The sequence below is a fragment of the Dipodomys ordii genome, unplaced genomic scaffold, assembly GCF_000151885.1.
Source record: "Dipodomys ordii isolate 6190 unplaced genomic scaffold, Dord_2.0 Scaffold41, whole genome shotgun sequence".
Classification (NCBI taxonomy): Eukaryota; Metazoa; Chordata; class Mammalia; order Rodentia; family Heteromyidae; genus Dipodomys; species Dipodomys ordii.
The window spans coordinates 15,266,336-15,294,133 of NW_012267257.1; the positions used below are offsets into that span (position 1 = coordinate 15,266,336).

At 37.8% G+C, this 27,798-nt stretch overlaps 1 protein-coding gene across 1 annotated transcript; it reads right to left on the reverse strand.

Annotated features, from left to right (window-relative positions):
* Positions 1 to 4,729: 4,729 nt before the first annotated feature.
* Positions 4,730 to 27,798, reverse strand: Cdh6 (cadherin 6, type 2, K-cadherin (fetal kidney); the record flags this gene model as incomplete). The annotated part of the gene is made up of 9 exons (XM_013018532.1): positions 4,730 to 5,422; positions 5,546 to 5,663; positions 6,732 to 6,853; positions 10,092 to 10,228; positions 15,931 to 16,184; positions 18,510 to 18,697; positions 21,590 to 21,757; positions 23,727 to 23,846; positions 27,498 to 27,798. Coding segments are annotated over 9 exons (1,770 nt in total), but the record flags the coding sequence as incomplete, so codon positions are not given.

The following is a 27,798-nucleotide window of genomic DNA, read 5'->3' on the forward strand; positions in this document are numbered from 1 at the left end:
TTCGGAAAGTGGTTGTAAGGACAGACTGGCACCTCTGGGGATGTGTAGAAGGGTTAACACAACTCCACATCGAAAATAGCTTTTGCACTATCTCGCCCCCCCCCCCCCCCCGCCTCCAGAATGGTGTAAAATTAGCTTAAACCCAAAGTAGAGATGTGAAGGTTTGCATATCTTTCTCACATTCAAAGAAATTTTTATTACCTATAATACCTGAAGACATCCAGATTGTGAAAGGCATTCTGGACTTCAAGATTAGCCAATTTAAGCCATCCAGATAGTAATACACCATCCATTTTATTTATGTTTGAGTGAAATAAACACACTCAAGTAAGGATTCTTTGATTATTTTGAAAGTTCTTGTTCCATATGTTTGTTACCCAGAATGTTTGTTCTTTTTATTTTTTTTTCCCTTTCCCTCGAACACAAATTAGAGACAAGGCAAGAACTGTTTTTAAATATCTCCTGATCTTACTTCACAGCTGGTTGGGTAGAACAAAGCTGGCTACCCGTAGAGAGACACGTCAATCTACAAATGGACCTATGGGTGGGACATAAAAATATAGCCACGGTTTCCAGAGAAAACAGCCATCCAGGGCCGAAAATGCATTACTAGCCTAGGTTTGTCCAGGGGAGTACATTACAGGAAATACTGTAAAGGGCTACAATTTCACCTGCAACATGGCCCAGTTTTTGTATGCCATGGAAATTGAATTTTTTACAATAAGAGTAACAGAGTGATGGCTTTTTAGTGGCTAAATGCTTCCAACTAGGCAACAATGTATGTCTATATACACTTTAATGTACATACTGTAATTTCAGATATTGATAATACTAATAACAATTAACTGAGAGCTTTCTGTTCTAAGTACTGTGCTAGGGTTTTACATACTGAATCCCCCTGAATTATCATGATAGCTCTGTAAGATCCAATCATTATAAGCTCGTTTTTTATCTAGGAGAATTTTGAGGCTTAGAGATGCCACATGAGATAAAGCCATTCAAATCCAGATTTGTCAAACTAAAATGCCTGTACTCTTTTTTCCTTTCTTTTTCTTTCTTTGTGGTAGTAGGGTTTGAACTCAGGGTCTTGTACTTGCTAGGCAGGAGCTCTATTGCTGAGCCCTGCAATTGGCCCTCTTCTGATAGTTTTATGTTTTAGAGTCTCACTGTGTGTGTGTGTGTGTGTGTGTGTGTGTGTGTGTGTGTGTGTGTGTGTTAAGCCACAGTGCCACTTCTGGTTTTCTGGTGGTTAATTGAAGAATCTCACAAGGACTTTTCTGCTTGGGCTGGCTTTGAAACAGGATTCTCAGATCTCAGCCTGCTGAGTAGCTAGGATTACAGGCATGAGGCACTGGTGCCTGGCTTTCACATTCTACCTGAATGAAAACCTAAACTACAATCTAATCGGTCACAGACATGAAAACAGGCAATAACACTACATCAAAGCTGTTCTTGTTGAGATGGAACTTCAACATTTTTTTCTGCTAGAGCTGGCCTGGAACTGTAATCCTCCCAATCTCAGACCCTTATGTAGCCACGATGAGAGGTGAGTGTTGTGGACATCTGGCTGAAGCCCATACTCTAAACTGCCTTGCTTGAAGCATATTTTGATGATTGTCTACTTTCTAAAGAAATCTTATTTTACCATTTTCAAGCATGTGGTTGTGTAGTTACACAATCATGTGGTGCTGAGAAGATGTCCATGACCAAGCTATCTTTTATATTGGTTTCCAGTGTGACCAATAGCATGGATTGAAAAATATAGGGTTGTAAGTACAGTCAGCCCTTGGAATTAGAGAATAGAATCAGTCCAACTGTCCTCCAAAGAATTCATCTCTGATATGCATGAATTCTTTTAGTGACTTAAGCAAAACATCAGGTCTTTATCATTTCCTAATTCTTCTCCAGCTTAAACTCCTTACGTGTTTTACATCCTTACATCTTTGGATATTCTATGCACATCCCAAGGGTAACTATTTAGAAGAGAGGGGGCACATTGGAAAATGAAAAGGTATTCATAGCTTCATTCCATAGCTAAAACTGTCAATGCCTTTTCTTAATAGCCCAAAACAAATCTTGAGTTTTAGGTGTCTAGAAGAGAGATCTTTCTGAAAGTTGTGTTTAACAAATGCAATGTGAATTCTAGAATTGTAGGGTTAAAAACAATCTGAAAATGTAATCCTCCTATGAGGTGTCCTTATCAGGAGTTAGGGTTGTTTTTTTCTACTCTTGGGGGAGGACAAGAACTAAGATTTTTAAAATTTTTTTGGTTGAGGAGACTTGGGGGAATTTGTGCTCAAATTTGATCCTATCTAGGTTAATTTAAATGGTTTGACCTTTTAAAGTATGTTTCCTTATCTGTAAAGGAACACTAACACAATACCCAGTGTTGTCAAGAGAAATAAGTTAATAAAAGTTTTGCCCACTCTAATGTGCCATTAAGACATAGCTGTTGTTTGGATGCTTTATTGTTATTATTTTTTTGTCAGTCATGGGGCTTGAACTCAGGGCCTGAGTGCTGTCCCTGAGCTTTTTGGCTCAAGACTAGCTCTTTACCACATTGAGCCACAGTGACACTTCTGATTTTTCTGGTGGTTAACTGGAGATAGGAATCTCATGGGCTTTCCTGTTTGGGCTGGCTTCAAACTGTGATGCTCAGATCTCAGTCTCCTGAGTAACTAGGATTACAGGTATGACCCACTAGCACCCAGATCTATTGTTTATTTTTGTAAAATCCTAGATGCATATGATCTACTCTCTCTCTCTCTCTCTCTCTCTCTCTCTCTCTCTCTGTTCAATTCTCCTGGGAATTGAATGCAGGGCCTGGTGGATGTTAAACTTGTGTTTTACCACATAGCTTAATCCTCAGCCCTCATCTACTTTCTTGTGTTAGATTTCTTCATAAATCAAAGTCTCTTTCCTTCTTTGATGTTTCTGTTTTTCATGTTTGCTTTCACTTGTTCAATTGTTCCACTTTAAGACTGGATTGTCTTTCAGTCAGGAAACTGGTGTGTATTCTGTAAGATCACAGAGAAAGGAGAGAGAGAGAGAGAGAGAGAGAGAGAGAGAGAGAGAGAGAGAGAGAGAGAATGCTCCAGGCTCAAGAGAAGAGACTGGTTTCAGAGCTTAGATCATGTGACTTGGACATGGACATGTGACTTCACCCAGGAGTCCCAGGATTCATATTCAAGATTCAGATAAATATACTCAAGGTGACTAAGGAGTGAGGAAAGCATTGGTAAAGGACTTGTCACAGCACCAGTTGATGGTGAGAACCTAGTTAATTTTCTTTTCTTTCTTTTTTACTATGTACAGAACTGCTAAGTGACTAGACCAGATATGGGGGCCCTGATGTCCAATTAGGAATAATAGAGAGAGAGAGAGAGTGAATTCATTGAGGAAAGGAAACGAAAAGGGGAAGATGAGCTCAGAGGAAGAAAGTGGAGCAGAGAAAATGTATGTATGTATGAGGAAAGGGAGGAAGAATCAACTCTCACAGATAAGAGCTGGCTGGACTCCACAGACCACAAGAGGAGTCTGTGCCCTACTACTTGAGTTGGGTCCTGCCAGTCCAGACTTCTGAAAATACCCCTTTGAGCAAAAAGAATATTCATGTCCCTTTTCCAAAAGCAATTTTTATAGACACACACCATTAAAACACTCATTTGCCTTTGCACACTGTCAGTTTTTATTCATCCCCCTATCTTAAAATACTTTGTCCAAATCTCAGTTGACAAAGAGAATCGCAGTACTGAAGTTGTGTTTGCAGGCTTCTGTTATAATTAGCAGTTGGCTTGGCATGGGAAGCTCTTGGGCAGGAATCCCTCAGTGGTCTTTTCTTGGAGAAATGTAGATCCTCTTCTACCCTTCTCCAAGTTACTCTGTCTTTTAGAGTTTTGTTTTGATCTGTTCTGTGTAATGTAGGTTAACTCTTAACTTCTTACTTTATTTTTCATTGCATAGGCAAGTTTTATAAATCTCGCTTTTGTTTTCAGAAGGATTATATTAACTAATTGAATTCCTTAGTTCACAAAGAGTCCAGGGCCTGTGGAACTATTCAAGAGTTCAATTTTCTGGCTTAATCAGTTGGTCAGAAGTAAGCATTCCGCTTGAATCATTATTAGACCTTGTATATCTGTCAGTTTCCATTGTTATGGGAAATACTTGAGATAAACAACTTAAAGAGGGAGAGAGATCTTTTGGCTCATGGTATCATACTGCTTTATGACAGTGGTGAGGTGGGACATCATGGAGGCAGGGGTATGTTGTAGAACAAAACAGCTCACTTCATGATGGGCAGGTGGCAGACTAAGAGGAAGGGTCCAGAGATGAGATGCATCCTCCAGAGGCACCTTTCACTTCCTCCAACTGAGCTTGACCTAAAGTTAATGTCCTTATGATCCTAGCATCCTTCTCCTGGTCCCTATACAGGGACCAAGCTTTACACACATGAGACTTTTAAGAGACACTTCATATCCAAACCATAACAGATTTTGGCTTTCATTTTTATTCCATTCATTTACTGCCAGTCCCACATTTCTGTTTCCTAATCACAGAAGTGACTTCTTTTTTAATTGACACTCGGTGTCAATTAGGAGAGCAATGCTAAGCAGGGACTCATGTAAGTGGCTAGGTCCAAACAAGTTCGATGGGTTACAGAAGATTTCATGCATTTATTTTTCCCATACGAGAGAGAAAAAGTCATCATAGTTCTCTTTCCACTTTCCCATTGATCTTAAACTTTACCTTTGTAGAAAGGACCTTCATCATATACTCCATACCAGATGACTTTCACTCTTTAAAATTTAACAATATTTGCCAAGTTAAATATTAAACAAAAAAAAGAAATGAAAAGGGCATATTTATTTCGCCCTCAAATCCCTCTGAGATTCATTTCCCCTGTGATGGACAAGATACTCTTTTGGTGGGATGATCTGCGGGGGTAAGCATAGACATGGGTACATTTCACACCTGTTCACGCTCCAAAGCCATTTCCAAGTTAAAAAAAAGAAGAGTTCATGTTTGAGTAACACAGATTCCCAGCATATAACTCTACTCACCTAGATCATGCTGTATGCCTTAATGGGGGAGGCGGAAAAATCTAGAGTGTCACAGAAACAGGGTGTGCCCCTCAGCAAGGGGAGATAGGATGCGGGGAGAAGCAGTTTACCTAGTAGGATCACGATGCACAGAAGGATGGCCACCAGAGCCCCTGTGCTCAGGCCCGTGGGATGGATGAGGGCCTCGGCGTGGCAGGACTGCATGTTGCCAAGGCGGTCACATGCACACACCCGGACAGTCACTGTCCCCGTGCTGCTTTGCACTGGGTAGTCGTTATCTGAAATGACCACAGGCAGGAGGTAGGTGCTCATCTCATGTCTATTATAGCCATTCCTCCGAGTTAAGATTCCCGCGGTGTTGTCTGGAACCGGAAAGCAAAGTGGTAAATGGGCAGACAGGAATAGAGATGTCCAGACCCAGAGACAGATAGACATTTGGCTCCCGATAGAGAGAGTGACGCAACAGGCAACCTGAGATCATTTACCTTTGTTGTCTTGAATGGTGAAGTTGGAGCCAATGGCTGCTTCGGGGGCCAAAGAGAATGAGAACTTGTGTCCACTGTGAGGGTCGTCCTTATCAACGGCACGCAGGGTCTGAATCAACTGAAATTTAAAAAAATCAAGTTGTCATAAAGTTTTGATAATCCAAAAGTGCTTCCTAGTGTTTTGAAGTAATTTGACCTGTGAATCTAATCTTAATAAGAAAATAATTATAGCCTTTGAAATATATTAGGTTAAAATAATTACATTCTGTTTGAAGAGCCAGTGGGTTAGAGAGTCATGGAGTAAGGGATCATTCTTTGTTTGGGGGCTGCCCTGTGTAGAATAGGGTGCTGGGCAGCAACCCTAGCCTGTTCCCTCTAGATGCAAGAGCAGTCCCTGAAATTGTGACAATCAAAAATAAACATTGTAAAATAGTCTCAGGGACAAAAATCACCTGGACTAAACAACACTGACCTAGAGTAATGCAGGGCTGTAAAATGCCACAACTATCTTGGGCAGCACCGCGACCTAGCAAAACGGAAACACTCCAAACCATAACAGATGCATGTAAAAATATAACCCTGTGTGTACATGTGCCACCAGTTTACAAAATGGTACAAAGAAAATTAGTGCATAAAACAAGTAACTTTAGCTTTCTACTTTCCCATGTACTTTAATAACATAGTTCTATTTTGACAAAGTGTAGCATAATTTTTATATTGTTGGCGGCAGAGACCTATTTCAGGTGGTGACAAATGGGGAAAACAGTAAAAACCTCCATGAATTTGTATGACTGGTACAGATGGGCAATGTAAATCAAAAGAGCTTTGCATTACAGACAATTGTAAAATATGTTCTAGTTATTATTTTCAAGTACATATGGTAATCAAACTATCTGTTCACCAATAAAGATTTTTTTCCAGTAAGACAGTGACTAACCTATTTTAATAAAAGCTTAAGACTGATATGGAATCAGCATCAGTCTTGGAGACTGATAACTTGCAGTTCTTAAAAACTGTTTGCTCTGTTATGCAAGTTAAATATTTGTCCTAGGTTTTATTTCAGGTATTAATCTCCTCGGCATTTGCTTCATAGATAATTTACAACTAGCCCTCAGCTTGAGTATCATCTGAATTACCAGGTCTGAATTAATCTGACTTTCCATCTGAATACACTTGTGAGACTCACCTGATCTGCCTTTGCTTTTTCACAGACAAAGGTTTCATAGAACTCAGCAAATTCTGGGGCATTGTCATTGACATCTAGAACTTTAATATATAGAGGTACTCGGCTGCTTTGTTTTGGATTATCTGTCACATACCAAAAAGAAAAAAAAAAGATATTTCATGTTTAAGACCAATCCGATTTCGACACCATTCACTCATTCTTTCATTCTTCTTATCCAAGATTCCCCCAGGACATTGAATACCAATTTGGTCACAAGAAAGAACTGGATAGTTAGGTACTTTTGGATTTGGATACATTTGATAGAAATACCTGATTATGTGGATATGACATACCTGCAGAATACACCCGAAGGTCATACAAAATAAAAACGGCACTTTAGAGTAGATTTTAAGGGAAGTGAAGGACACAGTCAAAAGGAGAAACTCAAGAGACCAAAAAAAAAAAAAAAAACAAACCCAAGAGAAATGAATGAGCTACCAGGAGACCAAATGATTGTTTTCAATATTAGTGTTTTTAATTTGAGAGCCAAAAAAGAGCTGGGAATCATGCTAAGTACTTTGTCATATTAGTTTATTCATTCCTACAAATATCTGAGGAAGTTACAGCTATTGCTCCCACATTATGGATGAGGAAATTGAGGCACAAGGAAGTTTAATAATTTATCTATGTTCACAGACATAGTACGGAGTTGTCTGGGTTCAAATTTAGGCTTGTGACTACAAGGCCCAGCCTGTTCATTTAGGATAATGACAGAACACAGCCAGTTGTTTTCTTTTTATAGCCAATGTTTTAAGACCTGAGAAATAAACTTTGATTTTTAAAACTTGTCTTCTGTGGTAATCTCCTGGGTAGTGGAAGAATCAGAAGAATTAGGAGTTTGAATCTCTTGTTTTGGATCTCTTCCTCTACGTATATATCATACCTTCCTATTTTAAGTACTTAGGGACCATCTAATACTTAGTATGGGCTGGACATTACTTGGGAGTACTGGAACGTGGAAGGGACATAAATCTTACATAAATCTTGCTTCCTGCACAGTTCTAATCAGAAAGGATAAATTCTACAATAAGCTTGTCTTACTTGTGAATTTTTTTTTATTGTGAGAATACTGTACAGAGGGGTTACAGTTACATGGGCAAAATAATGAGTACATTTCTTATCAAGCATTGTTGCCGCCTCTTTGTTTCCCCTTCCCATCATCCCTTCCCATCCTCCCCCCCTCCACTCGGCCCTCCCCCCACCCCCCACCAAAGTTGTAAAGTTTGTTTTTTCCACATAACGACTTGTGCATCTCATTGTTGCAATAGGCCCACCTGTATCCCTAGTTAAATGATTTGTGTGAATTTATAATATGAATTTTGATCAAGCATAGGAAAATTAGTAAATTTATCAAAAAGAAGAAATTAAAGAAATAAACCATTTAACTCTTCTACATACCATGGCTCAGCAGCTGTGGAGAAGCTGACTTGGGCCCATGTGACTGTCCGTTAAGTCGAAATGGTTGTGTGTTCTGCTGAGTGCCTCCCTGATAGTCATTTTATTTGAAACATTTTGCTTTCTAGAAAACTAAGGCTGCCCTCAAAACCAGGTAAAAATTAATGGGTTTAATTTAAGTGATAAAGTGAAAATTTTAGGTTTGTTGAAAGGCTACACGTTCTTCTGTTCTTAGTGGAAGCTGGGCGTATTTTTGTGGGGGCAAAATGAATCAAGCATCAACATACAGCACTGAACTCTGAGCACTGAACTCATCTTGAGCATTAGGAGTTTTCTTTATTGGTGATCTCCTGGGACATATATCGATGGATACTAACGGTCGACTATGTGTACATAAATGTACAGTGCACCAGATGGTAACTGCTATGGAGGAATTAAAGAAAAGGGACGGAGATAGCTAGAGATGCTATTCTGAATGCATTGACCAGCAATGGCTTCTCTGGGACACTGCTTGCTTAGAGACACAACTAAAGATTGAGTCATGTGACTCTTTCTGGTTTGCCATATGGAAGAAACAGCAGGTGCAATGGTCTTGGACGGGGGGTAGAGTTGGTTTTCTATAAGCTTTTAGATTCTGACATATCAAAGGTAGTGAACAAGTTTTGACAATGTAATACTTAAGATTTCTTGCTCACACAATCTTTCCAGAGTTAGAGTGGCTGAATATGAATTTTCACAGATCTTAATTGCCAATAATTTCTACTGTGTTATAGAAATGTGAAATCTTAAAAACAAATTTTTAGGCATAAATCTTAACATGCTTAGGAAATGACTACTGTAGTAAAGAGTAAAATCACGATGTTTTTGAAAAATGGTTCTTTTCAGTGGAAAATAATTTTGTAATTTTCAGGTTTAAAGAGCTCACTGTTACAGGCACAACATCAGTTTTAGTTATTTATTATTCCACCCAATATCCTTCAGCTATTTCAAACCTCATGAGTTATGTTGACAAAATACAACTGTAATAAACCACTTCATATGGAATATTTCACACTAGATACCCAACTGAGATTAAAACATGTTTAGAACTTTAAAAATTAAAAACAAAAACTAAAAGAACTATAATTTAGAAGCCTATTTTTAAACACTAAAACACTATTTTCAATATCATTTTTCTTCCCTGAACTCCACTGTACACATTAGATTTACAATTCACATTAGTTTTCAGTGCATAAAATCATTTTATTTAAAGCATTCTTTTGGCGTTACCTATTTTTGCCTTAAATTCCATGGGGACTACCGTAAAACTCATTGTAAATGTTTTATTGATTACTTGGTGGTTTCTATTGCTCACTTTGATATACTATGAAAAAGTGATTAGTGGTGTCACTTAATTCTGTAAAGATTTTGAAACACAAATTACACAGAAAGCTAGAGAATAACTAAAGGTACTTGAATCCATTTGTCTCCTGACCTCAACCATGTCTAACTTAGGGTCCACATTTTAGCTGTTTCTGATATATCTCTGTATAAATAAATACATATGTATATATAAAATATCTCTATATAAGTAGATATGCCTAAATGTACACATTTATATATTTATAGACACATATTTACTTGTACAGAATTTCATACTTTTCAGTTTTATAAGCTTTTGGAATCAAATTTAAGCAGTACCAAATTCAAATTCAGGGGAGAGATGTATTCCCATTTTATTGTTTCCAAACTATAGACTTTCCAGATTTCCTTTCCCTTTATGAGTGAACCAACATACATTTCGAGTCATTTCAAGGTTCTTTCCCTCTATACACATCCAGTAGGATCATCAATAAATGGTGAAGAATTTCAGCCATGCTCATTAAGCCCTTACTAGAAGACTCCCTCTATCAGCTGAGGACCACAGCAGTGCTGGGTTGGACTTACTGATCTCTGTAGCTATCACTGTAATGTTGTGCCACAGCAGTGTTTCTCGATCAAGAAGTTTTGAAGTGAAAATGGAACCATTTCCAGAATCAATGTTGAAGATTCTGTCCATATCTGTGTGTCGATCTACTGAATACCTGAAAATGCAGAGTAGAATTGTGTTTGATAGTAGTTCGTATCATAAAATGATTCCCAGATTATGTTATGTTATTTTTTTCTACTGATGGTGGATTTAAATGCCTGTAAACTAACTTTAAGCAAAATATCCCGAGGAAGTTAGTTTCTTACCATTGAGATGTAAGATTTACCAGCACATTAACATGATTATTTTTCTCTTATCCATTGTAAGACGCACCAGCTGGCTAGTTTGGCTAAGGTTAGTGAAGAGAAGAGGGAAATAGAACACGGAGCTAGAGAGGGATCCCGAGTGTAGACTGCAGAAAGATGACCTGGCCAAGGCAGAGTGTTGGGATCTATGTTAAATCACATGCAACTCTACCCTAAGGGTTTGAGCAAAGGGGATTGAAATCTAAATATTCTTTATTTACTTCTTTATTTTTTGTCGGTCGTGGGCCTGAACTCTGGGCCTGGGTGCTGTCTCTCAGCTCTTCAGCTCAAAGCTAGCGCTCTACCACTTGAGCCACAGCGCCACTTCTGGCTTTTTCTGCTTATGTGGTGCTGAAGAATCGAACCCAGGGACTCATGACTGCAAGGCAAGCACTCTACCACTAAGCCACCTTCCCAGCCCCTCTAAATAATTTTTTAACAAAGTTGCTGTCATTACTGATGAAAGAGGATTGAAAAGCAGGACGGGGGATGGTCTTAACTTCCATTTTGTGTTGGTACTGGGACTTCAATTCAAGGTGCTCTGCCATTTCTCCATCCCCTTTTGCCTTTAGGTAATTTTTGTTTTTAAAGATGAAGTCTCAAGTTGCCCTGGCCAATCAACCCACCTACTGCCTCCTTAAGCTCCATTCTTTTTTTAGGGGGGTGGGTGATACTGGTGTTTGACCTCAAAGCCTCATAGCTCCCAGGGAGGTGATTTACCACCTAGCCCTACCTCCAACCCCTTCCTCCCTCTTTGTTTAAACTGGTTGTCTTGAGATAGACTGCTTCCTACAAAACTTGTGCACTGACTGCGATCATCTTATTTCTTGCTTCCCACTGTAGCTGTATCAGACCCAGCATCTCCTGGGGAGCTGGAGTTCTTGTGAACTTTTCTGCTTGGGTCTGCCTAGGCCCATGGTCCTCCTGATCTCAGCCTTTCACATAGCTAAGGTGACAGAAATGTATCACTATACCCGGGTATTGATTGAAAAGGGGTCTCATGTATATTCTTGGGCTGGTCTTGAACCACAACCCTTTCATCTCAGCCTTCCAAGTTAAGTTGAATTACAGATGTCAGCTGCTGGTGCCCTGGCTCGAAGTTCCATTTTTGAAAATGCCCAGGCTGTGGAAAGTCTAGGAGGAGATGTGTAGTCAGAAAGCTCAGGATAAAAATTGGAACTGACCATCTAGATTTCTATTGAACTGTTCAGAAAAGAACAGCAAGTGAAGGTAGATGACAAACACAAAGGATAGAATCACCGAAAGGACCAGAAGGGGAAGAAATGTCACAGAGAACTAACACAGTCCTGGAACACAGTAAGAACTACACATATACTTAAGGAGAGCTGATAGGAATTCAAATCAGTTTGAGTCTTATCTTCCATATCATGGGGCAGAATATTTAACTCTGAAACTGATGAAAGACTAGTAAATTTTGAGAAATGTTATTTATACATTGGTTACTAGTTTTATTTGTTTATTAATATGTTTATTGCTACTAGCTTTTAGAATAGTCAGATAGGATGAAAAGTTTGCATGTATGTTTATGAATAAGGAAGCACTAAAGAGGAAGTCCTGAAGAAAGCATATTAAAGCCCTTCAAGAAAAACAATTGCCCATCTTACTGGGATTCTCAAGCATATATTATCTTAAAACTTTGCTTAATAGAAATGCAATTTAAGTACATGATTCATCTAGTTAGACATATGTGAAATGAATAGGAAAGATTGTTACTAATTTATAATAGCATAGCATGTTCAAGATTCTGTTTCAGGAGTTATTTTTGTTTAAAATGGGGGTAGTGAGTTGCAATATATTTTATCTTAATTTCCCCAAGTGGCAGATGACTAAATGAAATAAATATTCAATCTCTGCAGGCTATTTAGACCTCATTTCAAAGAGAATTAATGAAGTTAACATGCACACATATATGTTTAATTTTTGACTTTTAGTTTTAGTATATTTAAATGAATATTTATTATTATCAAAGGGTAATTTTTCCATTTTTGTTGTGCCCAGAGTTTTTAAAAGAGAATTTACTCACTTGATGACCTTTCATCATTTGAAAATTTGAAATGATAATTTGTAAAATTTTATTTTATTGTAAAGATGCTGTACAGAGGGGTTACAGTTATATAAGTAAGGCATATTTCTTGTTGAATATTGTTACCCACTCCATTGTTGTTCTCCCACTATCCCTTCCCTCCTGTGATAAATTTTGTTTTTTGTTGGTCATGGGGCTTGAACTCTGGGCCTGGGCACTGTCCCTCAGCCCTTCAGTTTAAGGCTAGCGCTTTACCACTTGAGCAACAATACCACTTATGGTTTTCTGGTGGTTTATTGGAGATAAGCGTCTCATGGTCTTTCCTGTCTGGTCTGGCTTTGAACTGTGATCCCCAGATCTCAGCCTCCTGAGTAGCTAGGATGACAGGCATGAGCCACTGGTGCCTGGCCCCCGATAAGTTTTATAATACATAGTTGCTTACTAAAAAGGAAGTCTCAGTAATCATAGACTTTATGAGAAATTGGATAATTATTTATGTATGTTCTTTTCTACTCTTGAGAATGCTAAGCTGAAGAAGTGCTGTCCGGTGCCTCTAAAAGCTGTTACAGTTTATATAGCAGTAATCTTTTCTGTCGGTCCTTTCTCTGCCACCTGGTATAGGTTTAAGTAATCATGATTTCCCATTAAGCCTTGAAATAAAGGGTAAGCAATGAGGAAGTTTTAGTTGAAGGCTGCTTTAAATTTTAAAGAGGGAAGATTAACTATTTAAGAAATACCAAAATTTATATTGCCTTTTCTTAATTGGGAGATTAAAAATTAATAGAAAATCTAAAATGCCCATACTGTTTAGGAGTGATGCTTACACAAAGTCTCATTTTCTTTTTGTTGTTGTTTTTGCTAAAGTAATTTCAATTTACATCAAGAGTATTTATCTTGAATAACATTAATTGCATTCCTCACTAATAGGAAACAAGGTAATCAATCCCACTGTGATAACAGCAGATCATTTTTCTGGAAAGTTCTTTTTTTCCCCCATGAAGACCAAATTGTATTCTGTGATTAAATAGTGTCTTCTCATGTGTCCTCAGGTCAGAAATATTTGTGAGTTGGGAAGATGTACTTGCATGTAATTATTTTTCCTAGTAGGTTTTTATAGTGACAGAGGACTGACTCATGGATACCAAAAGGTGTTTATGATAAAGTTACTGGAAGGAAATTATTTATGTGATTAAAGAGATTGTGACTGCATGATAAATCAATGCTTGGGGAAGAATTCTCTTAATTAATTATTCACCTAATATATTGTTTAACACCTTGTTATTCAATATTTATGTCTAGCCAAGGCTAGACATATATGACTATGTATGTATGCATATAGAGAGAGAGGGAAAGAGGGAATGATTTATGTTTATTTCATAAAAGAATCACTGGAACTTATATTCCAATATGTTGATGCATATTTCTAGTCTTAAATCTATGTCTATATATCAAATCCATATGTACCAATGGAAGACTGACAATGAAGAAACCTTAAAATTAACTAACAACCATCCCAGTGTGACCAGTTAACTACTTATAAAACATAAGACACGCTGGGTAAAATAGTATTTAGTGTAAAAAGCAACATCGACATCGAAGTGTATAACCCTGCATTTTCACGAGACATATGCTCTTAAAAACGTGTTGACCTATTAGGGAGTTAACTGAAGCTCATTATTTGTAAACTACTGGCATTAATGCTTTTAAATTGGACTTGACACTGACTGGCTAAGACTTTTTTCCACATGCGGTTAGAACAACTCCAAGTGAGAGAATGGTTTGTACTTAAATGATTTGTGCTGCATTGATGAAAGCCATCATTTATTTTCCTTCATTAATAACAATAAATGTAGATGTGGAAACACACAATCCATGGAACTTAATGTGGCTATTTGAGTTGGCATTGTGCAGTTCAAGGTGACATTTAGATATTCCTTGAGAAAGTTCTGCTTGCCTCCTCGAAAGTAAGTCAGGCATTTCTGTGTGTTTTACCTATGATACCATCATGTTTGATTTGCACAAAGGGACCACAGTTAGAAAACAATTGCCTTCCATTCTCTGCCTTTTATCTGCAATTATATCGTTTGATTTTGGCGTGGCTAAGAGCGATGCTTTTGAAATGAAGTTTTGAATTTGGTAAGTTTTCTTCTACTCAAAGCTTCCCCATGGCTTTTCTCCTCCATGAAAATAAAATCCAGATTTTTTATGTCTTTATCACAAAGCCCTGCAGGGTCTGCCCATGTTCACCTCACCTGCCAACCTTCCTGCTGGACTTTCCCCGGTCATTCTCTCTCTTCTAGCTGTACATGTCTCCTTGCTACTCTACCAACATGCTAAACCAGCTCTAATACCATACCTTCTGTGGCTTCTCCCCTTCTGGAGGGTCCTCCCCCAGGTATTTGCATAGCGCACTCCTTTCTGTTTAGACATTTACTTGAATAACTCCTGTTAAGAAGGCCGGGCCTAATCATAGTGTCTACAATAGTTCCTCACTTGGTCTTTGTTTCCATCCTCTGCTTTAGTTTTTATTTCATTCTCGGTATAGCATTTACTTTCACTTGATATGTTACATATTTATGCTGTTTCTTTCTATCTGTAATCTCTTAGGAATCAGGACTCACCATTAGTTTTCTGGGTTATTCCCTGGTGGCTAGGACATTTCTGCACACTGAGGGAACTCTGATCAGAGCATACTTGTGGACTCACTGTCATGAATTCCTATAGCTTTGCACTCTGCTTACTTTATTAACGGGGGATAATGGATGCAATGGCTTTCTGTTTAATATTCTCCTCATTAATTAAGCTGCTGGCTACAGGCTTCAAGATTTTCATGAGATTCTAGAATTTTCAAGCTGTCAGGGATCTCCAAGAGCAATGAAGCTTTCTTACAGCATGACTTATTGCAAAAGTGTCAGCAAAATACATAGAAAACAGCTTGTTTACATAGCATTAATTTGAATTCTGCTCTATTAATTTCCCCATGATTCCACAGACATAGATCATGAAATGTTCTTTATTTACATCTGCAAGAGGAAAAATTATGCATTCAAATGAAGCATAATTCTACCTCTAAGTGTTACATGATCAGGTTCTGCCCACACTTGAAAAGCAGGCCCTCAAGCCTAGTGCCTGGTTTGTTTGTTTCTCCAGTCTACATGTTGGCAGATCTTAAACCTTAGCAAATAAAAAACATCTTAATCTTAAAAAAATGCCAAGGGTCATTCAGTTCCATCACTTTATGAGACTTGTATATAAGCAGCAAACTCTTCAAGTTACTATTATTAACATTTTTTTCTTTCCAATTTTGTATATATTAGATTTAGGCTGCTGCTAACATAGTGAACTAGAAGATTAAAGGTATGGGTTTTCAGGAAAACACAACTGTCTTTTTAAAATTCACACATAGTTTGTTATTCGAAAAAAATCCACGGATTTAGGAAATAGATGTGATTGAAGAAATGTGCTTACTTGACGGGATTCCTGGCCGCGTCTGGATCTTGAGCTGTGACTGAGCCGACTGTGGTGTTTATCTGAGCGTCTTCTCTTATCTGTAGGACGTAGGCCAGTTTGCTGAAGACAGGAGGCTCATCCACATCCTCCACCACAATTCTCACTGTGGCTGAATCTTTGAATGGACCCAGGTAGAGAAATCGCGGTTCCACATGGGGATTGGAAGCTTCCACCTTCAGGGTATACACTTTCTTCTTTTCAAAGTCCAAGAGCTTTGGAGAAAAAGGGATATGTTGAAAGCAGCCAGGACATAGAAAGCCAAGACAGGAACCATTTTAAGTACAAGTCTCTGATAGATGAATACGCTTAGAGAAATCACTATGCCTTAGTGTGATATTGGGCAGAGGCAGCAAAGATAAGGTATAATTAATTTTCTTCCCACAGCCTAGGCCATTAAGAGAGAAACTATTACCTTAGCCGTGAAAGAGTTCTGATACCACTCAACTCTAATGTCAATGTGGGCTGAAACTATGCCTGCTGTTGATTGAAAGTGCCGGGGGTATTAGCATCACGGAGGGAATCTGGGAGTAGAAATCTGTCATGGCTAATCGCTGTCCCTTAAAATGCTTTCCTATATTTAAATAGAGGGGTCACCAGGAGTCAACCAGAGATAGGTAGTGCATTAGTCTGTAGATATTCTCACATCTGGCTTTCATTTCACCTGCTGAGTGTTCAAAATTTGCTAATGCCTGGTGCCCCAGATTTGGATATTAAACTAAATACCTAGACTGGGAGAAGTCAGCTACATGTATAAGCACCTTCTCCAGTGATGTAAGGTGCAGCTGGAGTGGAGAATCACAGGTTTGAACCATGCTTCTCTCTTCCTCAAGCAGACAAAATAGATGGCATTTGTTTTGCATGAGTTACCCAAAGATTACAAATAATATCCTGATAAGAACTGGGAAGTAATTATTTACCCAAGAATGAAATGATTATTGTTGTCAAAGAACTTTAAGAAGAACCTTTTTTTCCTTTTGGAGTCACAGTGAAGGCAAAGTTTTTTTTTTTCTGACTTTTAGATGCTAACAGGATGAGGCTCCGTAGAAACACAATTAATCAAGATGTTAGTGAATGCGATTTAGTTGGCTAGGCAAAATTTCAGTTCAAATCTGATAAAGCACCATGAAAATTAAAAAGGTTAATGCACACTAATGGGTTTCTTAATTATATTATGGTATAAAACATTGGTCTGAGAGCCACTGAAGCATGGTTTATTGTAGTTCTAGGTATTAAGACATGGTTTTAAGAGGCAAAAAAGTTTTTGTTATTTGCATCCACCTGTGTTTATATTTACTAGCAAAAAACAGTATGTGTAGGAAGGAGAAATTATTACTCTCTGCAGGATATAAGACAAATCACTAAAATGTTTTTAGCCTTCAAGCATATAAGATTTTAAAGTTTTAAAATTAAAAATAAATTGGGTTGGTACTGAGGTTTGACAGAGCCTGGGCTCTGTCCTTTGTGGTTTTTTTTTTTTCTTTCTCAAAGCTAGTATACTACCACTTTGGAGATAAGAATCTCATGGACTTTCCTGTCCAGGCTGGCTTCAAACAGTGATCCTCAGATTTCAGCCTCCTGCATAGCTAGGGATACAAGTACGAGCCACAGCACCTGGCTTAATTTCTTTGGTTTGAATGCTACACTTTTGGATGCTGTTCTGTAGTGCTAGACAATTTAGGGATGTAAAATAATACAGAAGTACACAGGTGAAAAAATCAAGAAAATTAGAACCTAAAAGATTTATTATCATTGAGTTCCATAAATTCTTACAGGAGTTATAGGAAATTTGTATTGCATATATTAAATTTGTACCCATTGTGAATCTACTGTGTCTAAGGCATGTTGCCCAGCTCTTGTATCCCCCCCCCTCTCTCTTTGTTGGTCATGGGGCTTGAACTCTGGGCCTGGATGCTGTCCTTCAGCTCTTCAACTCAAGGCTAGTGAAGTACCACTTGAGCCATAGTACCACTTCCCGTTTTCTGGTAGTTTATTGGAGATAAGAGTCTCATGGACTCTCCTGCCTGGGCTGGCTTTGAACCATGGTCCTCAGATCTCAGCTTCCTGAGTTGCTAGGATTACGGAGTGAGCCAACCACTGCCCAGCACTCTAGCCTCTTCTCCTTTAACGCATGTTTCCCAGCTTGCTACCCATTTTGTTTGTTTGGTTCCTAACTGACTTCTGCCAGCTATTACCTAGCAGTTCCATGAAAGGAGAGACCACTCTTGTCCATGTGGGCCCCTCCCCTCTGTCTGCTTAATGTTATCACTTCCTTATTTTTTATGTACACCATCTGTTTATATTATTTATTTACTGCAGAGACTTAATAAAATTTATCATAAGTATAGAATGAAAGAATACATAAAATTAGTTTTAGATCCCTAAGAGCTAACTCCCAAGTTATCTCAGCATCATTAAAATAATTAGAACAATAAAAAGATGAAGGAAGGCTTATGTGAGGTGTTAGTTGTCTTTGGTGACTCGAGAACTAGAGAAAAGTAAGTGTGTCCCTTTATATGACAGTCAAGATGCATCATTACCTTTTTGACGGTTATAATCCCTTCCTGGGTTTCCTGGTCTGTGATGACATCAAACATATCCAGGCCCTCGCCATCTGTGATGCTGTATTCAATTTCCGCATTTTCTCCTACATCAGCATCACTGGCTTTGATCCTGCCAATTGGTGTACCCGGTGGAGAAGACTCAGGTGTTTTAAATTGGTATGAACCTATCAGTCACCAGAGATTTGAATCAAACACAGGCTAAGCATTCTCAGTTACCATAAATAATACCCTCCTATCCATAGAGGATTCATTCCAAACCCCCAGTGGATGCTGGAATGCTGATTGTTATAAACTCTAAATAAAGTATATACATATATATACAAGTGTATATATACATATGTGTGTATACACACACAAAGTATACTTTAGAGTTTATAACAATCAGCATATATACACATGTATATATGCATATATGTATATACATGTGTATATAGTATATACACATGCACACATATATGTATCTATATGTACAGGTATACATATATATACTAAATGTTACATATAGTATTTAGTTTAGATACAGTATTGCAAATACAATATGCTGTTTTTCCCTGTACATAGATACTGATGATAAAGTTTAACTTGTAAACTATGTACAGTGAGAGATTAATAATAAATTCTAAGCATGAAAGCTAGAACAGTTATAATAATAGATGGTTATTAAAAATTTTCAAACTGTTAATTTCTGGAATCTCCTATTTAATATTTTTGGACATTTTGTGATTGACAATGGGTACCTGAAACCACAAGAGGTTAGACAAACCATTGTCTAACTATACTTCAAGATATTACTAAGGATGGAGGGAGATTTGAAATTTCTTCTGAACAATGAATGGTGCTCTGTTCTCCATATGTCTTTGCTTTCCTGATTATTCAAATGGGACCTTCTAATTCATGACATGTAAATGGAAAACACTTTTTGTGTCCTGTACATGGGCTTCTGCGTTTGTGGTATGAGGGTGAGAATGGTTGAAATGTTGGAGGAAGAAAGAGAGGGTTTCCAAGTCCTCTATGAATGTAATCTAACAGAAAGAAAAGAATTTAACTGCAATTCCAATGTGCAGCCAGTGACTAGGTGCTTTTACACAAGTCCTTTCTGCCACTGCTAATCCCAGCAGAAGAGGGGCTAAGTGACATCGGTTTGGAGAGCAAATCCACATGGATGCATAGCTTCACCTACCTGCCAAATTGGGGTTATGGAGGAATCCACAGAATTAGAAAGCTCTAATTTTGTTTTTCTTGACTAACACTTTCTCTTAAGTTCCAGGATAGTATTTGATCTATTTACAAATTTTTCTTTCATATTTATCTTTGCATGACTAATTCAAAAATTTAAGATTTACATGTGAATTTCAGTTGAGATTTGACAGGGCAGCCTATGCTTAGAACTAAAAATAAACTAGGAAATAAGTAAAAAAAAATATAGCCAAACCCAAACAGCACAATTCCATTTTCACCTATTACATTTTGCCAATCATTTAAACAAATGGTCTTTGGGGGGGGGGGAAACAACCCCAAACAGACTATGCCACCACTAAAACACAAGTCTTAATTCCCTGAGTTTTGAGTTCAACTTGGGGAAAATAATAAAGTAACTTAAATATTTCTCTAGTGGATTCAACTTCCATTTTAGGACCTACTATCTTTGCCTTTCTGTATTCTCTCCTCTCTTGCTTCGGTGCACAGTTTTGGTTACAAGCTTCAGACCATCTTTGGAAAGAAAAGAATGAATGGGAAACCCCTCTTGTACTAAGGTGCTAGTAAATTCTTACATGGTCTTTCCTAGAGAAAGGTGTTGGTGATCTTAATACTTTCATTTTAGGGGGAAATTTTAGGGCTTATAAAACTTTTTATTGTACTCTACATACCAGAAGATATTAGTTAACTTTCTATTTTTGTTATTTAGTCAGCTCTGATTACATGCTTCAGAAATGAAAGGATTTCCTACTGGCCCTTGAATCCCCATTCTAGGGAAGCCAATAGTGTAGTTGCTGGCAATCTTATTTTTTAAATTTAATTAATAGTGTGTGTGTATGTGTGTGTGTGTGTGTGTGTGTGTGTGTGTGTGTGCACGTATGCGTGCACATGTGCCACTAATGGGGCTGAACTCATAGCTTTGTACTCTTGCTTTGTTTTTTCACTTAAAGCAAGTGCTCTGCCACTTGTGCCATAGCTCTATGTCTGGCTGGTTAATTGAATTTCTACTTGGGTTGTTTTTGAACTGAGATCTTCAAATATCAGCTTCCTGAATAGTTAGCACTCAGCCATTACCTACCTACCTACCTAACTATATATATTTATTTATATATATTGCCATAGGCTACTATGGCAATATATATAAATAAAAGGTGAGTTTGTTGTTTAATAATTGAGGTAACATATGTAGAAAATTATGTTGGAAAGGTATTATTCCTTGAAGAAAAAAATGACATTTAAACAAGTTCCTACTTGAGTGGTTCTGTGCAGGAATCTACCCCATTACTTGGTACTAAAGTAATATTGGGGCTGGTGCTGTCACTTCCTAGTTGTGAGAGTTGGTGATTTTTTATATGACTTTCGGTGTCACCATTAACCATAAAGAAAACTCTATGATGACAGAGTTATATTTTTAGGAACAGGAAAATGATAAGTCCTCCCTTACAAAGCTTTGTGAGCCTCTAAAAGAGATTACATGCCTGATTAAGTTCACAAACATAAAATCAAGTATTTTTTCCCCCTAACAAATAGCAGCATGCTTGTATACATATGTTCTGCACAAGCAAATTTATGTCTCTGGTCGTCTTTTTAATAAGCAAAAAGCAAATAAAGACGTTCCTCTTCCAACAGCAGCCATAGCTGAAACTGCTCAGCTAATTACCCAACGGTGGAACATAAATGTTCACACTTCCTGAGCACAAGTAGTGTTTTCAACTCATTTTAATAATTTTAATAAAAGTGCCAATTCTTACTAAGTCCACCGATTTTGACAATCATGATGACAACAGGAAATACATATTCTTAAAGGTAGTATTTCACACAATCTTATTGAAGAAACCCATTCAATTAAATATTCTTACTCTGGGGAAATCGAGGCGGGTTGTCGTTGACGTCGGTCAGCGTGATGTTCACCGTAGTGGTTCCTGAGAGGCCGCCCATCTGGCCACCCATGTCTTTGGCCTGGATGACCACTTGGTACTGCTCTCTGTTTTCTCGATCCATGTTGAGCAAAGCTGTCTTGATGATACCTATGGTGATGACATTTAGGAGTAGAAGGGGATGCATTAAAAATACTTTATGGACTCATTTATTTAGGCAAACAAACACAGACTGTCACCCACAATATGCAAACCACGATGCAGATGTCATGGTGATATAAAGATGATCATGTACAGCCTTCATAACAGAGGATATTACAATCACACAGGGGAGAAAGATACATTCCAGAAAGCTTATAATATAAAGAGAATGAAAATAAGTATGAGTCAAATTTTATGATAGTACAGACTGCAGAGAGTAGAAATATTAAATGCTATATGAAGACAGAAAAAATATTAACGGCACATGATAGAAGGGTATACACTACAATAGTCACCTGATATAAAACATGTAGATGGGTTATGAGTAAGTCATTAAGAAAACCCTACATTCTTGAATGGATTCTTGAGTTCCACATTATTGAACTGGCTAATGGTTTCTCAGATGGACCTATAGTAATGAATAGTCTGAGGACTTTCTAAGCCACAAAATTATGAAATTAAGAAAATGTGACATCAGTTCTCTGATAATTAGAGTCTTGTATGGTCCTTGAGAATTTAGGATTTTATGAAAGCTGAGGAGAGCTGTAGTTCAACTGGTCCCAATGGTAGCCAACCTTTGAAAGTTAGGTTAAATTTATTTCTACTGTTAGGTAGGTATAAGATAATTACTTAAGGAATTTCTCAGAGTTTGCCTAATCCCTATATGGGGTTTATCTTAAGTTAGCTTTCTGTTAAAATCACTGGAAGAGGTTTTATAACTCCAGTTGCACATTCTAGTGCTTAACAACTAATGAACCTGAAAAATATCTTTTTTTTTTCCTTTTTAACAAGAATACCTCAGACAACAGGTCAATTTTACTCCAACGGTCTTGGCTTCAAAGTGCAGCTGCTTGCTGGTCCTCAAATAATAGAACTTCTTTATTTAAATATAGGAGATCATCTTAGCCTTTTGTCCTAGAAGTAGAATTATTCTAATTTTTCATATTCTTTGCTTTTCAACTCAACATTTTCTTTCTCCTTGGGATTCTGTCCAAGTTCACTGAACCTTTTAACATCTGTATTTTCAACTGGGATGTAGAACATAGAAAGATTCTGATTTCTAGTCAAACCAAAGGATGTTTGAAAATGTCTAAAAAGGAAATTTGACTCTCATTATGACAGCAAAAACATGTATAGAATTTAACATACAATACAAATGCTCTTTTGCTACCAAAAATCATCTCAAATGTATGATTTTTTTATAGGGAAAATACAGAAAAATGAGATGCTGAGAAAACGATTCTTAGTCAGCTGTGTCAGTTAGCATACGCTAGTTAATAATGTGACAACAGTCAATACAAAATCCCTATGACTTAACGCAAAGAAAGGTTATATTTTGCAAGAACAGGCAAGCAAGAAGCTCTGTAGGCTTCTGCTATTTATGCAGGCTGTGTAGCCCATCTCAACAATAGTTTCCATGACCTCTGTGGCAATGGGAAAGGAATGCAGCAGACTGCGTACCAGCTCCAAAAGTTCTGTGTGGAAGTGACTTGTCTTCCAGCCCATTTTATTTGCCCAACTAAATCACATGGAAACATCTTAGCTGCAGAACAGACTAGAATGATGCAATCTGCTGCAGTAACTGCAAAAGGAAGTCAGAATATCTGTGAACAGCCATGATAATCCTCAGAAAGAGTTCGCCTTTTAGCTTCAATTTGCACTGCAAGAAAAATAATTGAATTTGTAATTTTTCTGAGCGTGTCCTATGTAAGTACGGAAGATGAGAGATTCATTGTCAGATTTCTTGATTAAAATGATTTGGATGCCATGCTTACAAATATATCATTAGTATTTGGCAGAGAAATACAGGAAATTTCAATCACACTGATTGTTTTTTATTAAAAAATATGCTAGCTCAGCGGAGCATGTCAATTAAAATTACAGCATATAGAAGAGAAGACCAGGAAAGAGTTCTAACCTGTTTCTGATTCAACTGAGAAGTACGGCTGTCCCTGGAGGATGCTGTAGACAACTTTAGCACTGTTGCCATAAGTTGGATCATCGGCATCTGTTGCAGTGACCTGGACAACAAATGTGCCTGGAATGACAGAAACACAAACTGAAAACTAATGAAGGGCTTGTTATGTTCCTTGATACACAGATAAAAAGAAAGCATCATCTTAATTTTCTATACAGCTATCATGATAAGAAAGGCTAGGTTGGATCCTTCTGAAGAGATTATGTGATTATATTATTATTCTATTAATAAATATTGTAAGGATTAAGTTGAAGAGAAGCAAGGGAATAATTATGTTGCTGAGCATCGCATCTCAAGGATGAGATTTGTCTGTACTCTTTTTGTTTGTTTGTTTGTTTTTAATATATATCATTTTTGTGGGATATTGGGGCTTGAACTCAGGGCCTGAGCACAAGTCCATTAGTATTTTTGCTCAAGGCTGAAGCTCTACTATTTGAGCCATGGCTCCACTTCCATATTTTTGGTGGTTAATTGGTGATAAGAGTTTCACAGAGGGGCTGGGGGTTTAGCCCAGCGGAAGCGCGCCCGCCTGGCACGCGCAAGGCCGTGGGTTCGGTTCTCAGCCCTGGTTTAAAAAAAAAAAAGAGTTTCACAGAATTTTCAGCCTGGGCTTGCTTTGAACCTCGATCTGCAGATCTTGGCCTCCTGAGTAGCTAGGATTACAGTCATGAGACACAAGCTCTCTGCTCGTATATTTTATAATCTTTAAGTAGTTGTAAATTAAATTCAGCATGTCAGCTTATGAGTACAATGCATGCTTTCTGCAGTGCCAGCATTCCAACCCAGCGTCTCTTGCGTGCTAAGTCAGTGCTCTACTACTGAGCTATAGTCATTGTCTTTGACTATATTCTTGCTGCAGTAACTTTTTTTTAAAGTTATCCAAGATTAACTCAATCAGTATCATTTATTACTTTGTCCACAGAATTAGTTTGGAAGTTGTCCAGTCAGGGAGGCACTCATAATTTTGTTAGAAATTCTATGTGCTTTTCCTGGACTATGTGTAAGGTGATGAAGTGCAGTCACAAATATAGAAGCTACTTGTGAACTTAGAAACAACATTCTGTGGATAAAAGAGGAAAAAGATTGAAAACCACCAAGAAATAACTAGACCCAAGGTCATATTTATAGTAAATATTTTTACTGTTTGAACAAGTGGGAGTTGGGTTTTCTGTTAGCTTCCAGCCTAAATAACAAATCTAGCTAGCTAGGAAGTGGTGATTCATACTCGTAATCCTAGCTACTCAGGAGGCTGAGATCTGATGATCAAGGTTTGAAGTCAGCCTGACAGGGAAGTTGTGAAAATATGATCTCCAACTAACCACCAAAAATCTGGATGTGGTGCTGTGGCTCAAGTGGTACAGCACTAGTCTTGAGTGAAAAAGCTAGAGGACCATGCCCAGGTCCTGAGTTCAAGTACCAGTATTGGCAAACTCGAGAGTGTGCGTGCGCGCACGCGCGCACACACAGACACACAGATAGAATAATCTATCTGATTATTCTAAGAGTTTTAAAGTCCTTAAACTTTAAAAGAATTAGATGCATCAGGTAAACAATCAATTGAAATAGCTGAGCATAAACATCTGGAATTTGTCATCCAGATTAATATACAAAGAAGATTTCTGCATTTTAGACTGGTATACTTATTTCGGAGCTAATTCTCACAAATAACTTTCAAAGTATCCCTATCTATGCTGAAATTTCATGACAACTTTCATGTAAATGTTTACATGGTTATTTCATGGAGAGAAGGCTCATAGGATTTATTTATTCTCAAAGGGAGCAATGACCTCCAAAAAGAGGAGATTCTTTAAGGCTTATTTTTGATGATCCTATCAGATAAGCTGTAAAAATGCCATCCATGAAAAGGGTAGGGAAGTTCCAGCTAGGAGATATTAGAATTTTTAAATTGCTGTTGTAGAATCTAACCAATTTCATTTATGGAGCAAACAGTGTGTGCTGTGGTAGGGTTGGATGTATTGGAGGTTACACGCCTATGTGTGGGATACTGCATCCACCCTTGTAATTTTCCAAGAAGAGAGAGGGAACAAGAGCATCATGAGATTTTAGAGGGAAAGCTAATAGAAGTCAACAAATACTTAACTTCTTATTTGCATTAATAAAAAATTTGATTGCTTTTCTAATATGATTATCTGCCTGTTATAAGTGCCCATTAGCTGCCAGATATTGTATGAAGGCTCTGTACCTGTTTTCTTATTTAATCCTCATGATAACCCTTAGAAGTAGATATTCATTATTTATTTCCTATAGACACAGAGCTGGGAGATCAAAGAATTCAGGATCAGAGAAATCAAGCAATTTGCCCAAGGCTACACTGCTGGTTATTAGGGGAGATAGTTTCAAATTTATGTCTGTTTTTACCTCTCTGCTACTGTCCTACTACACACACACACACACACACACACACACACACACACACACATACACACACACATACACACACATGCATACATACATATATAAAGCATTATATATCACCATATTGATTCATAATAATAATGAATGTCAAAAGTACTATGCCTGCATGCAAATAAAAGAAAACAACAAAATAAAACCCTTTCCTTTTTCAAGACCTGTGAATTTGAAATACATATTTAATTCTTTAGTGGCTTCAAAAGTGAATGTAATTCCCTAGAGTGTGGGCTACATGACCTGCATATCTGGTCAAGAGTTGTTCTGGGTGCTGCTGGTAACAAGGCTAGCTCTCCTTCGTTAGCTCTCCTTAGTTCTTTTGCTTTCTACCACCTATAGAGGGAAGAAAAAAGCCTTTTCCCCCTAACAAACCTTCCTTTTAGAAGAATTTCAATCCCTCTGGTTGCTTTCGTGATGGCTTGTGATTTTCCTTGCTAAACAAAATGACTTCAAGTAATGAGATGAGCAGTTTCACGAGAAAATGGCAATATTTTATATTTTTTCCCCACGGACTGGATATTTTCCAAATCTTGGAATTGGAAACATCCCTGATCTCTGACTGACAGACTCACAGCAAGGTTATTATACATTCTCAGTCCTTTGGAATTAAAAATAGAATTAAAAATAACCCCTTTACTTGAATAGTTGAGAATTTGTCACTGTCTTCCAGGTAGTATCTTAACATTTCTAAGAGAGAGTGACATTCCACAGTTTTTCTTTCTTAATTTAAATCCTGTTTACTTATTAAACCAATTAAATCCACATGAACCGAACTTAAAATTGGTAGTGAAATTGTGCATAAAATATTAATCCACATTATTAATATCATGAATGTCTCTTAATTTCTACCATCTGCATATTGTTTATGGATTAAAATTATTTATGGAGTCTCTTTTCAAAATTACAGTTACTTACAGCAGCTACCACTATTCTTTGGACTAGACTTGAAATTTAGACTTTTGTTTTGCAGTGGAGAGGTCCTTCCTGGAGCCTAATGATGTGGACCAAGAGAACAGAGTACGGTCCCTGAGCTTTTGTACCCAACACTAGCACTCTACCACTTCGAGCCACAGTGCCACTCTTATTTTTCTGGTGGTTAACCTGAAAGAAGAGTCTAAAAGACTTCCTACCCCAGCTGGCTTTGAACCACGATCCTCAGATCTCAGCTTCCTGAGTAGCTAGGATTAGAGGTGTGAGCCCCCGGTGCCTAGCTCAAGCTTCTCTATTTGGTGAAGAGACTGCAGGAGACCCAGCTCTTGGTTGAAATCACATTGTACTCACCAACATCAGACATTTCCGGGACAGTGGCTGTGTAAACGTCCTTGGTGAATATTGGCTCATTGTCGTTGATGTCATGGATTTTGATGATGAACTCAGACTCAGGCTCCACAGGTCTTCCTGTCCTTCTGTTAATAGCCTGAGCTCGAAGGATGTATACAGGCTTTTCCTCCCTGTCCAGCCTCCTGGTGGCCTGTATGTCGCCTGTGTTTTCATTGATAATGAAGAGATCTCCTGCTCCATCTCCTGAAAGGATATATTTAAGTGATCCATCGCCTCTATCCTGGTCTGAATGTAACTGGTG